The sequence below is a fragment of the Passer domesticus genome, chromosome 8 (assembly GCF_036417665.1).
Source record: "Passer domesticus isolate bPasDom1 chromosome 8, bPasDom1.hap1, whole genome shotgun sequence".
NCBI lineage: Eukaryota > Metazoa > Chordata > Aves > Passeriformes > Passeridae > Passer > Passer domesticus.
In genome coordinates, this window is record NC_087481.1 from 6,028,757 (window position 1) to 6,042,387 (window position 13,631).

The following is a 13,631-nucleotide window of genomic DNA, read 5'->3' on the forward strand; positions in this document are numbered from 1 at the left end:
AGTGTCACAATGGCGCCGTGGTCCCCCAAGGCCCTGCAGTGTCCCAGTGGATCCTTGGTTCCATGAGGTCTGGCAGCACAGCAATGCTCTCCTTGGTTCCCACTCTCTTTTATGCCTCTCACTGTCAGATAATAGAAGGACACCTGGCAGATGAAGGGGAGTAGGAGTGGATATCTACTCGAGGAGGGAATAATAAAAATTCCTTCTGGCCCCCACTCCCCAGCCAGGTGCCACTTCAGAACAGCTATGAGCCCCTGGATCTAGAGAGTCAACCGCATGATTTAGAAGAAAATTATCTGCCCAGTGAGCCTCCCAAATTATGATTCATGTCTGAGAAGGATTACCACCTGTAACATCAAAAAGGAAAGAAGTATAATCGTGGTGAGTGACTCCCTTCTGAGGGGAACAGAGGGCCCATATATGAACCGGACCCACCCCACAGAGAGGTCTGCTGCCTCCCTGGGGCCTGGGTACAGGATATCACTGAGAGACTGCCTGGGCTGATTCAGCTCTCTGATTATTGCCCACTGCTGATACTCCAGGCTGGCAGTGATGAGACTGAAAAGAGGAGTGTCAGGGCAATTAAAAGGGACTTTGGGGCATTGGGTCAGATGATTAATAGGACAGAGGCACAAGTAGTCTTTTCCTCAGTCCCTTTGGAGGCTAAGAAGAGCAGTGAAAGGAATAGAAGAGCTCAAATTATTAACAAGTGGCTTAAGAGTTGATGTTGAATTTTGAATGCAGAATTTTGATTATGGGGCAACTTTTACTGTACCTGGCCTGCTGCAACCAGATGGGCTCCATCTCTCTGTTAAGAAGCAGCAGGTTTTTAGCTATGAACTGGCAGAACTTGTTGAGAGAGCTTTAAACTAGGTCTGAAGGGGGAAGGGGATGCAGCTGGGCTGTCTGGAAGCAGGCCCAATGGCTGAGTGAGCCTGAATTAGGGGTGAAATCAGCAGCCCAGCTGAGGGGCATGGATACCAGTGCACGCAGCATGGGTAACAAACAGGAAGAGCTGGAGGCCATGGCCCAGCAGCAGAGCTGTGGTGTAATTGCCATAATGGAAATGTGGTGGGATGACTCACATGGCTGGAGTGCTGCACTGGATGGCTAGAAACTGTTCAGAAGAGATAAAAAAAAATACAAGAGGTGGAGGAGTGGCCCTTTATATTAGGGAGGGCTTTGATGCTATGGATGTTGAAAGTAATGATGAAGTTGAATGCCCGTGGGTGAGAATTAGGGGGAAGGCCAACAAGGCTGACATCCTACTGGGAGCCTGTTATCGTCCACCCAGCCTGGAAGAAGAGGTGGACAACTCATTCTGTAAGCAGCTAGAGAATGTGTCTGGATCATCAGCCCTTGTTCTTGTAGCTGACTTCAATTTGCCCGACATTTGCTGGGAACTTAATACAGAAGAAAAAAGGCAGTCCAGGAAATTTTTAGAGTGTGTGGAGGACAACTTTTTGTCATATCTGGTGAGTGAGCCCACCAGGGGAGGTACTGTGTTAGATCTTGTTGTTTGCAAATAGAGATGGGAGATGTGGTGGTTGGAAGCCACTTGGGGCAGGGTGATCACAAGATTATAAAATTCTTGATATTTGGTGAAGTCAGGAGGAACATTAACAAGACTTTTATACTAGACTTTCAGAGAGCAGACTTTGGCCTATTTAGGAGGCTTATTCAAAGAGTTCCTTGGGAAGCAGCCCTTAAATGCAAGGGGGTTCAGAAAAGGTGGATATGCTTCAAAACAGAGACCTTGAGGGCACAGGAACAGACTGTCACTGTGTGCTGAAAGATGAGGCGACGAGGCAATCGCCCAGCCGGGATGGGGAGAGAGGTTTTGGAGGACCTTAAGAATAAAAAGAGGATGAATCATCTTTGGAAGGAGGGTCAGGTCTCTCAGGAAATATATAAGAGGGCTTCTAGAGCATATAGGAAAAAAATCAGGGAGGCCAAAGCTCATTATGAATTTAAAATGGCGACTTCTGTAAAGGATAATAAAAAATGTTTTTACAAGTATATTAATGGGAAAAGGAAGGGTAAGACCAACCTCTGTTCTATACTGGATGAGGGAGAGAACTTAGCAACTGCAGATGAGGAGAGGGCAGAAGTGCTTAACACAGTCTTTGCCTCAGTCTTTGGTGGAAGACAGCTTGTCCCCAGGACAACTGTCCTCCTGTGTTGGTAGATGGTGCCAGGGAACAGAATGGTCCCCCCATTATCCAAGAGAAGGCAGTCAGAGAACTGCTGAGCTGCTTGGATGTTCATAATCCATGGAACCAGATGGGATCCACCCCAGGGTGATGAGGAAGCTGGCAGATGAGCTTGCCAAGCCACCCTCCATCATTTACCAGCAGTCCTGGCTCACTGGGGAGGTTCCAGATGACTGGAAGCTGCTCAATGTGACGCCCATTCACAGCAAGGGTGGGAAGGAGGATCCTGGTAATTACAGGCCAGTCAGCCTGACCTCAGTACCCAGTAAGGAAATGGAACAGTTTATACTGAGTGTCATCACCCAGCACTTACAGCATGGCCAGGGTATCAGACCCAGCCAGCAGGGGTTCAGGAGGGGTAGGTCGAGTTTGACCAACCTGGTCTCTTTTTATGACCAGGTGACCCTCCTGGGGGATGCAGGACAGGCTGTGGATGTGTCTATTTGGACTCCAGCAAGGCCTTTGGCACTGTCTCCCACAGCTCACTCCTGGAAAAGCTGGAGCCCAGGGCTGGGACAGGAGCACTCTGTGCTGGGTTCAGAACTGGCTGCATGGCCGGCCCAGAGAGTGCTGGTGAGCGCTGCTGCATCCAGCTGGCAGCCAGGCACCAGTGCTGTCCCTCAGGGCTCTGTGCTGGGGCCAGCTCTGTTCATTGTTTTTACTGACCACATGGATGAGGGGGTTGAGTCTTTCATTAGTAAATCTGCAGATGACACTGAGCTGGGAGCGTGTGTCCATCTGTTGGAAGGTAGGAGGGCTCTGCAGGCAGACCTGGAATGGTTGGATGAATGGGCAGAGTCCAATAAGATGAAGTTTAATAACTTGACATCCCAAGTCCTGCATTTTGGCCACAATAACCCCCTGCAATGTTGTAGGCTGGAGATGGTGTGGTTGGACTGTGGCCATGCACAAAGGGACCTGGGGGTACTGCTTGACAGCCGGCTGAACATGAGCCAGCAGTGTGCCCAGGTGGGCAAGAAGGCCAATGGCTCCTGGCCTGGATCAGGAATGGTGTGGCCAGCAGGAGCAGGGAGGTCATTCTTCCCCCGTACTTGACATTGGTGTACTTGGCATTCTTCCCCTCTTCTGGCACCATACCTCGAGTGCTGTGTCCAGTTCTGGGCCCCCCAGTTTAGGAGGGACATGGAGGGGCTGGAGCATGTCCAGAGAAGGGCAACAAGCCTGGTGAGGGGCTTGGAACACAAATCCTGTGAGGAGCGGCTGAGGGAGCTAGGGTTGTTTATCCTGGAGGAAAGGAGATGCAGAGGTGACCTTGTCACTCTCCACAGCTTCCTCAAGTGGTAGTCAGGTGGGGGTCAGGTGGGAGTCAGTCTCCTTCTCTAGGCAACAACTGACAGAACCAGAGGATACAGTCTTAAGCTGCACCAAGGGAAATAGAGGTTGGATATTAGGAAAAAGTTTTTTAGATAAAGGGTAATAAAGTATTGGATTGGTTTTCCCTGGGAGGTGGTGGAGTCACCACCCCTGAATGTTTCTTAAAAAAAAGATTGGATGTGGCACTTGGTGCCAGGGTTTACCTGAAGTGGTGTTAGGGCATGGATTGGATTCAATGTTCCTGAAGGTCCCTTCCAACCCAGTAATTCTGTGATTCTGTGACTCAGTGATCCCAGTGGGCCCCTGCCAGCTCAGCCCCTTCTGCAATTGTCACTCTTCGGCTCAGCCTTTGTGTCCCCTCCAGGCATTGGCAGAGCTGTTGGGGACAGGGCAGGAGCAGGGCAGCCCCAGCATTCCCCTGTCTGTGACACCCCAGCGGTGACAGCCCCAGCGTTCCCCTGTGTGTGACACCCCAGCGGTGACAGCCCCAGCGTTCCCCTGTGTGTGACACCCCAGCGGTGACAGCCCCAGCGTTCCCCTGTCTGTGACACCCCAGCGGTGACAGCCCCAGTGTTCCCTCCCTGCAGACGCTCCAAGGGAAGCGTCCAGAGCCGCGTCCAGTCCATGGAACTGAGCGGCCACTGCCCAGCCCGGCCTGGGCTGATGTGGATTCCTCTGCACACAGCTTGGGGAGGGTCCCCCTGGCCACCTGCACAGTGCCACAGACAAGTGTCAGACGCAGTTACAGAAAGCCAACAAAAAAACAAATAAAACTATACAAAAACGAAAACCCAAACAACAAAACCATCAAAATAAACAAACAAACAAAAAATCCCAAACCAATAAAAAAAAACAAAAACAAAACCCAAAAGCCAACAAAAACAAACAAACCAAAACAAACAATAAAACCAAAGGAAAAAAAAAAACAAAAACAAAACAAACAAAAAAAAAAAAAAAAACAAAAAAACCACAAAAAAAAACAAACAAAAAAAAAAACAAAAAAAAAAAAAACAAAACAAGAATAAGAGAACTCAGCCCCAGGAGAGCTGTTCCATCCTTCAGCAGTCACACCTGCCCACACACAAGACCTGGGGTGGCAAAAAAATGAGGCTTCCTTTGGACACATTTGCAGGAAAAGCAGGTTTAGGACAGGCTCTCAGCAGAACTGTTCTCAGCTGAGCCAAAAAGGCCCCTTTGCAGCTGCAGGGCCATTGGAAATGCAGAGCCTCAGCCCACAGGGCAGAAAAGGGCTCTGAGCTCCCCTCCCCTGACACCAAACCCTGTTCCCAGGCTGCTTCACACACAGGATTCTTCTGGAGGACTGCGCAAAGCTGAGAGTGGGCTCTGGCTTTTCCATGGTGCGTGTCCTAAAACTGCCTGGGAGAAGATATTTCGGGTCAGCTCGACTGGCACAATCCCTCCTGGCTCAGGGCACAGCGCCGAGAAGGGCTTTGTGTGCCGAGGCTTTGCTGCAGCCAAGGAAAGCTCCTGGCTCAGGGTCACCTTTGCTGCTCAGCCTGAGCCCCGAGTGCCCCAGCAGCAACAGCAGCAGCAGAGAATGGCAGCATTGCCAGGGGCCGGCAAAGGAGGGGAGATTTCCCCCGGAGAGAGAGGCACCTATTCCAGTTTTTGCATTCAGGCAGGTGCAGGTGCCTCAGCTTTGGCTGCACAGCAGCTGGAAATGCAAGTCCGGGAGCTCTGTGCATGGCCAGCCCCAGCAGGTGACAGCAAGGACAGGGCCCTGGCACAGTGACATTTGCAGGGAGCGCCTTTAGCAAGCGCTGGGGGCTGGGACTGTGTGCAGAAAACGCCCTGGAGGTCTCTGCAGCCAGGCCAAAGGAACAAAGTTTCAGTTGTGGCTTCACCCGGAATGCACCAAAATAGATTGTTTTCCATTGCCGGGTGCTGTAGGAGCCCCAGAGGACAGCCCAGGGGGCCAAGGAATGGAGAGCGGGGACTGTGCAGGAGCCGGAGCAGCGAGAGAGGCCGGGCTGAAGGTGCGGGGTGGGCACGGGCTGGGAGGGGGCCCAGCCCGGGGGTCCCGCAGAGCCTCCCTGCTCCAGAGCCACAGCTGCGACAGCTGGGCAGCTGCCGGGATCGCTGTGCCAGGGACAGGCCGCAGCTGGGGCTGCCGAGGGGCTGGGCTGGAGCAGCTTTTTGTCCCGATGCACCGGGGGCATTGCCGCGGGGTTGGGGTCCCTGGGAAGGCGCAGCAGGACAGGGTGGCAGGGGTTGGTTTGTGGGTTTGTTGCTGGGATGTTTTGTTGGCGGCCCCGGGCGGGCTGTGGGAGCCGGGAGCGGCCGGGCGGGCCCGGAGCCGCCCCTCGGGCCGGGAGCCCCGGGCAGAGCTCTGTGCTCGGGGGCCGGGCCGGGCAAAGGCTGAGGGAGAGCGGGGGAAGCGCTGGCACAGAGGCCCCGGGCTCGCCGTGCCCCCCTGGCCACGCAGCCGGGCTCGGGGCCGCCTCGCTCAGAGCCAGCCCCGGCTGCGGGGGTCCCGGGGCTCCCTGGGCAGGGGGCGGCGGGGGCTGCCCGAGCTCTGTGCCCGGCGCTGGGCGCGGCTGCCGAGGCAGCGGAGGATGCAGGGTCCCCCCGTGCTGGGGCTGGCTCTGCCCGGCCCAGGGGCTGCACTGTCAGCCCAGAGCCACCTGGGGATCGCCCGGGACCGGCAGGGCTGGCAGGGAAACTGGCACTGGGGGGAGCAGAAACGGGCAATGCGAGAGCTGGGGGTGCTCCAGGAGCCTGGACATGTTGGCAGCATGGACAGGGGGGAGCCATGGATACCCCAGGACCCTGAAACAGGGACCCCGGACAGTGCTGACCCCTGGGACGCCTCTGATGCCAAAGTGGTGAGCCCAGAGAAAGGGAACCTGCGGGATTGCCAGGAGCCCCAGCAGCCCAGAGAAGGGGAACACCAATACAAACCTGACCCGCAGCAACCCCGACAGGGGAGTGGCCTCCAGGAGCCCAAAGTGGAAAAGACCAGAGAGGAGAAACCAAGGTTGGGTGTTTTTGCTGAATCTTGGTCATTTGTGCATTTTGGGGGACTGAATCTCAGTGTTTTGGGGTTTACACAGGCACCAGATTCCCAGTGAGTTCTAGAGTTTGCAGGCGCAGGGGCCCAACACTGTAACTGTAATACCTCAGGGCAAAGGTGACCAGGGTCAGAGAGAGACACCCCTCTGAGGACAATGCTCTCACCATCAGCATTTTCAGGCTCACATGAATGCAGCAAGCTTCATTGGTATCACCCAGTCCAGCTGCCCTTTTTTCCTTATATGTACTCCCCTAGGATGTTCTCCCATCTCTTGTCCCCCATTGGTCCCGGTTTACTGCAATGCTCCGCCCCTGTTACCTCATTGGTTCCCCAGTTGGCTGCCCCTCCTCTGCACCACCTGTGCTCAGTTCCCATTGGCCCTTGGCCCTCAGACCCGCCCCTTCCCCTCTTATCAAACCCTGTGTCCTCAGCCCCATTTTGTCTCTGTCCCTGGATCCTCTGCATTGCAATAAACTGTGTTTGGAGCTGTGCGCACAGACTCGTCTCTGGCCTCGTCCATCAGCAGGTTAAGCAAGCGTGCTCCGGGCTCTGGGAGTGCAGGTTGCTCACCGGGGCTCGTTGTGGATGTTCCGCAACACCAGAGATAGACTTGGGCAGGAGGAACCCCCTAACCCAATGTGCTCATACATTATGTTTCTCCCCAACCAGGATTTCTCATTCCCAAACCCTGGCCGGATGGAGGAGGAGGCTGTGAGGAAGAGGAAGAAGCCCCGGGACACGCAGGCAGGTGAGGAGGAAGTCAGTGCCCCTTTCCCTTTCTCATCTGCTCCATCTCCCAGCCCAGCAATTCCCCTGGCTGCAGGACAACCCCACTTCTGACATAGTCCTGCCAGGAATGGACTGGGGGATCTCCTGCCCTTCCCTCTGGCAGGGAGGCAAATCCCATCCTCTCCTTGTCCTTCCTCCCCCAGACAAGGAGCTGAGGATGGAGAGCAGGGAGGACAAATCCCCAAAGAAGAACCTTATGGAAGAGGCTGTTCTGAGCAGCTCGACGGCCCAGGAATCCAACAGAGAGGGAAAGCTCCAGAGATCCCACAGGAGAAGGGGCTGCAAACCCAGCCCAGTGTGCTCTGAGGAGGAAAGCCCCACCCTGTGCCAAGAAGGTGGACAGAGCTTCAGCCAGAGCTCAGAGCTGGTGATGCAGGAGCAGCCTCATGATGGGGAGAAGCCCTACAAGTGCTTGGAGTGTGGGAAGAGCTTCAGGCAGAGCAGCACCCTGATCCGCCACCAGATGATCCACACCGGGGAATGGGCCTATGAGTGTGGGGAGTGTGGGAAGGGCTTGAGGTGCAGCTCAGAACTCATCACCCACCAACGCATCCACACTGGGGAGAGGCCCTACGAGTGTGCCCAGTGTTGGAAGAGGTTTCACACCAGCTCCAGTCTCCTCATACATGAGCGGATTCACACAGATGAGAGGCCCTTCTGCTGCCCCGACTGCGGGAAGGGCTTCAAGTACATCTCCCATCTCGTCAGGCACCGGCGCATCCACAGTGGGGAGAGGCCCTACGAGTGTCCCCAGTGTGGGAAGAGTTTCACCCAGAGCTCTGACTTGAACAGACACCTACGGAAGCACCGGTAAGGCAAGCCCTGCAAATGTCCCTGAGGGGAGAGCTTCGTGCCTGGCTCCGGCTTCATACCCAATTGGAGTACCCATGTTGGGAAGAGACGTGTGATCCATGTTCATTGTAATCCATACTGGGAAGACACCTGTCCCTTTTCCTACCCCTGCCAATGACCTGATGCGGGATTGAAGAACATGGGGGTCTGGCTAGGGCTGTGTCATTGCATTAATTCTCTCCTCAGGTCATTGTCAGCGGCAGGAAAGGGTCTCTCTCTCCCCGAGGAGAAGGGTGTCCTTCCCAGGCCGGAGGAAATATGTGGCCAGGATGATCCAGTGAGTTGTGTTTTGGTTTTCCCTGTAAATAGTTTTTCTTTTCCCTTCTGTTACCAGTATTGTTTCTGTTCTTGTTTGTTCTTTATCTTATTGCTGTTCCCAGTAAATTGTTCTTATCCCTGCCTGGGATCCTTGATTTTTGTGATTTCCATGGAAGGCGGGATGGCAGCGAGCAGCAGCGTGGTTTTAGCAGGAGCAGGAAATTGGGGAATCCCATTTCTGAACCCCGGCCCGTGGAAACCGAGCATCCCAGCTGGTCCCAGCCCTGGTGGCCATGGCAACAGCCTTGGGAGCAGGTCCCTGGCTGGGGCTGTGGGAACCTCTTCCCTCTGGTGCCCAGGGACAGCACTGGAGGGAACGGCTGCAGCTGAGTCCCGGCAGGCTGAGGTTGGATCTCAGGAAAAGGTTTTTCCCCAGAGGCTGCTGGGGCAGTGCCCAGGCTCCCCAGGGAAGGCTCCCAGCTCCAGGGCTCTCTGAGCTCCAGCAGTATTTGGCCAGCGCTGCCAGGCCCAGGCTGGCATTGTTGGGGTGTCCTGTGCGGGGCCAGCAGTTGGACTCCAGGATCCTGATGGGTCCCTCCCAGCTCAGCCAGTTCTGTGGATCTGGGATCCCATGACCCTGGGGATGGGACTGCCAATGGTTGCCATGGCAACGGGCTCTGGCTGCAGGCCTGAGCTGGTGTCCGTGGCAACCACCCCTGGCCTGGGGTCTGCATGGAGCTGCCAAGGGACTGAGCATAGCAACAGGCGGCTGGGGATGGTGAATTAAGGGTTTAAAAGAAGTCGCAAGAGTTAAAATCTAAAGTTACCTAGATTTAGATTTAGGGGGGAGAGTATTGCAAGAGAAGTAGAAATAATAAGGGATAGTCAATTATTAGCAGATAAAGTAGTTAAGACCAGGGCAATATATCTGCCTGTCAGAAATCACCTGCTTGTCTTTACTGTGTTTAAAGCAGCAGGATGGGATGTGGATTGAATTGTTGAAAAGGAGACGACTATGGCCTGCACCTCGAACCTGAAATTTGAGCTATGACCATGGAGTTGGAATGCCTGCCAACAAGTCATATATAAAGAGGTCAAATTGAGGAAGACTTTGCCTTCATCAGAAGGAGACCCCATCCCCTTTTAAAACCTCTTTACCATCCCCAGAAACCCCTGGGAGGTGTCCATGGAGACCCTGTCTCTGCCAGTGACATTCCAGCTCTTGAACAGTTTGGAGAGTCTTGGAAAGTCCCCATGGAACCCCTCTGAGGGCCTGTGACAAATCTAATCCTTAGTGGGCAACCATCACCAGCCCCCTTCCTATGGTCAGTTTCCATGGCAACCATCACCGGCCCCCTGTAGCCCCAGATCCACAGAATTGGATGAGCTGGGAGGGACCCAGCAGGATCCTGGAGTCCAACTGCTGGCCCTGCACAGGACACCCCAACAATGCCAGCCTGAGCCTGCCTGGGAAGCCATTGGCCCCCGCACCTTGGGGACAAGATATGAATGACAAAACTCTTCATGCCAGCAGAGACAAGGCAGGGGCAGAGGAAAAGGGAGAGCCAGGCCAAGGGGACAGGGCTGCCATGGTGATGGCTGTGAGGTCACTGCCCCTGCAGCAGCCTGGATGTCCTCAGCAGACATTCTGGCCAGAAGCATTGTGAGGGCACCCAGCACATCAGAGAACCCACACAACAGGTATTCTGTCCTTGGGGAGGGGACAGGGTTTCACTATGTCAGTCTGCACAAAGTTCCTGCTCTTGGACAATTCCTGTGGTGGGGCATCCAATTCTCTGGAAAAACAGTTGCAGTTTTGTGCCACTCTCATCATTGTAAAATATTTCCTCTCTTTAACAAATGTAAATCCACCCGCATTCAGTGCAGAGATACTGACCCTTCTTCTGCCACTGCATGATTTGGGAGAAAATACTTTTGATCACTATTTTCCATTTTCACAGACCTTGGAGAGGACCCAGAAATCTCCCAAGATGGGGTTTGGAGGCCTCATCACATAACCAGCAGGTAGAGTCTGATGGTTCTGAGCTCAGTGGTGTGGAGACTGAGGACAGAACAGGAGTAGCCTAGGAGGGATTGAAGGGTGGTTTCAGGGAGGCTGGAGTTTTTCTTCATTGTATAAAACAGAGAGAGGCACCAAGGGCAGCTGGGGAGGCCCAGACTGGACACCAGGAGAAAAGCATTTCCCTGCCAGGGCAGGGCTGTGGTGCAACACATCCCCCAGGAGAAGCCTGGAGTAGCCCAAGGCTTTGTGTGGGCAGGCAGAGGCAGGCAGGAGGCAGAGCTGTCAGCAAAGGAAGGGGCCAGCCAGGTGGGGCAGCCGGGGGATGACAACAGCCTGCAGGGACAGAGGCGCAGGGCAGGAACACCGTAGGACAGCCTGGGCTGCACAGGGCACAGGGATGGGCAGCAGCTGCAAGGCCCTGACAGAGCCAACTTGGGCAGCACTTTGGCCATGGCTGCTGGCCCTGGGCCTGAGCCAGGAGCAGGAGACAAGTGACCCTTGCAGGCCTGGGGCCTTATTGCCTCCTTGTCCCTGCTCAGCAGCCTGGCAGGGGCCGTCCCATGGTGCTGCCCTTGGCATTGCACATCCCCACATGCCAGTGCTCATCCCGGGAAGAGCCCTGAGCAAGGAGGGAGGGACAGGATCTGCCTTGTCAGGGGCTGGGGCTCAGGCCTTGGCCCTTTGCATTCCTGAAACACATCCAGGTTTACTCAGCACCAGAGACACCTTTGCCTTGCTTGTCCCCACCTGTCATCACTGCCTCCAGTGTTCTGCTCTAACTGGGACCTGGGGACACTTTCTCAGTCATGTCCCTCAGTGAGACCCATTAAAACTTCAAGAAACTTTGGAGTTTAAATTTACGTTTGAGTTTTTGAGAAGTTCTTTGAACACTCTCTGAGGGACTGAGTCTGAGGTAAACAACACCAAAGCCCTGAGAGAGTCATTAAAGTTTTCCTAGTTAGTGATGGAGAAAGATTGCAAAGAGCTTGTAAGACATACACATGCCTATTTTAAAGGGTTTATTTTATTACATTTCTCTTCAGAGCAGAGGCATTTGCAGCATTCTGTGATTGATATTGACCCAGGGTCTCTCCTCAGGCGCTCTGGCCTGCTCAGAGAAGCTGTGCCTTGAGCTCTGACCCAGTGTGGACAGCCTTGCTCCACATTCCCCAGCCGCATCCTGTCTTACCTCACTCACCTGGGACCTGCTGGGCTTGGAGAGCTGGCTGCACTCAGCCTAAGAGGGGTTTTCCCTTTTTGTAATTTTTGAAGCTATCTCAAACTCCTGAGTTTCCCCACTGAAAACAGACACACTCCTCAGGTGTGTGCCAGCCCAAGGTGCCACCAAAACCACTGCAGAGCTGCTCTGGGCCAGCTGTGAGGGTGGATCATCAGCCCAAGCTGCACTGGGCCACTGCAAGGGGCTGTGGCCATGGACACTGCCCTGACCCCACTGCTGGGTTTGGCTGCCACGGCAACCCTGAGAAATTAAACTGTGCTTGGAAACACTGGGGAGGACTGGGACATACTGGGGAGCCCTGGAACACTGTGGGAGACACTGGGACATCCTGGGAGTGACATTGGGGAGGACTGGGACAACCTGGGAGCACAGGGAATGCTGAGGGGCAATCTGGGCAGAATGAGGTGGACTGCAAGGGTACACACTGGGACATACTGGGAGTGGTACTGGGGGATACTAGAGAAAACTGGGGATACTGGGAACATTGTGGGAAGGACTGGGGGACACTAGAGCATACTATGCATGGCACAGGGGGGAACTGGGAAGGACTGGGAATGTACTCATGGGTATTGGGAGGTACTGAAGGGGCACAGGCGCTGTACTGGGAATAAACTGGGCTGTACTGGGAGGGACTGGAGAGGGTGAATGGGCTGTTCCCGCCTCCACCGCCTCCCATTTGCCGAGGCTCCCGCCCATCAAAACCTGCTGCAAATCAGCGCCGGTCTGGGACTGTCGAAGGCGGTGCCTGGTGTCAGTGCCATATTTTCTATTTTCCATACAACTCCCGCCATGCCATGCGGCCCGATAGCGCCCCACTGGAGCTGGGACTACAACGCCCGTCATGCCCCGCGCTCCCCAGACCCCACCCCAGTATCCGCCCCCATCTGTTTCTTAAGTGTCCCCAGACACTCCAGGATCCTTCAGTGCCCCTCAGAGCCCATTCGGGACCCCTCAAAAGAGTCCCCGGATCCCCTGAGTGCTCCCAGCCCCACAGATGCCCGGTACAGCCACTTCTGGGAATTCATCTCCTCTCATCCCCCGCGGCCCCAGAGCTCCTCATAGCACAGCCCTGCACCTAAAACTCGTGCCGTGCCCCGCGCCCTAAAGAGCCCAGTTGGAGCTCCCCAAGCGCCCCCCAGGTATTCCCTGTTATGAATAGATAGTTGTATTTTTTTTAAGTTTCAGAGTTAAAAAAACCAAGCCAGACCGAGTCAGACTCCTTTAGGTTCCCTGCCAAGAAAAGCCCTTAATCACTCGTTGATGGCGGGTGATTAACTGATTGTTTCCCTGATGCTAGCTGTATGCCAAGGAGATACCAAGGGAAACCCTCCAGGGTAAAGAGATGGGCAGTGACACCAGAAACAACATGCAAATGACAAATGCAGTGCACCCTGGGTTTTTACAGTTTTACAGTTTTTATAAGAAAAACCCCTAAAATCACGAGCCAATAAGTGACTTAAAGTGACGTCTAAGGATGGGAGCATTGTCCCGTACCTGCTTGAATCTTTTTATTTCTCATCCTAACCTGAAAAGAAACTGATGAAAGAGACCCCCCGGGTTTCTAAACCAACAAACCAAGGACTCAACGACTCTCGCGTGAGGACAGAGTCCCCAGTTCTGTCTGCAGACCAGCGGACAAAACTGCATCATCCTCCTGCTTCGTGCCACGCCTGGGAGCAGCGGCGGCGAGGGCGCAGCCCGTCGATTTCTTCCCACCTGAGCTGATTCTTCTTAATAAAGGCATTAAAAAGGAGAAAGATCTCCTGCCCATTTATTTCAGCTTGGGAGCTCGTCCGGGATAGCCACGCCTGAAGAGGACACCAGGACTGGGACGGCCGCCCACCCTGGACCTGCAGGACAGCTGGCTATCAGGACCAGAGAAGATCG

The 13,631-nt window shown here is 54.5% G+C and overlaps 2 protein-coding genes across 2 annotated transcripts in view; one reads left to right on the plus strand and one right to left on the minus strand.

Moving 5' to 3' along the window:
• Positions 1 to 13,631, minus strand: part of LOC135306203 (zinc finger protein 850-like) — a 375,138-nt gene that overhangs the window by 146,843 nt on the left and 214,664 nt on the right. The gene's annotated exons all lie outside the window — the stretch shown is intronic.
• On the plus strand, positions 6,543 to 8,738 carry LOC135305613 (zinc finger protein 664-like). The gene is made up of 3 exons (XM_064429349.1): positions 6,543 to 7,108; positions 7,252 to 7,330; positions 7,515 to 8,738. Exons 1-3 carry the CDS (start codon positions 6,737 to 6,739, stop codon positions 8,183 to 8,185), a joined length of 1,122 nt encoding a protein of 373 aa, XP_064285419.1. The 5' UTR covers positions 6,543 to 6,736; the 3' UTR covers positions 8,186 to 8,738.

Bases quoted from the DNA above. Each gene is read 5' to 3' on its own strand.
- LOC135305613 (XM_064429349.1), top strand. From the start codon at position 6,737: ATGCTCTCACCATCAGCATTTTCAGGCTCACATGAATGCAGCAAGCTT. The intron at 7,109-7,251 runs GTTAAGCAAGCG...CTCCCCAACCAG, and splicing joins CTGGCCTCGTCCATCAGCAG to GATTTCTCATTCCCAAACCC. The intron at 7,331-7,514 runs GTGAGGAGGAAG...TTCCTCCCCCAG, and splicing joins GCCCCGGGACACGCAGGCAG to ACAAGGAGCTGAGGATGGAG.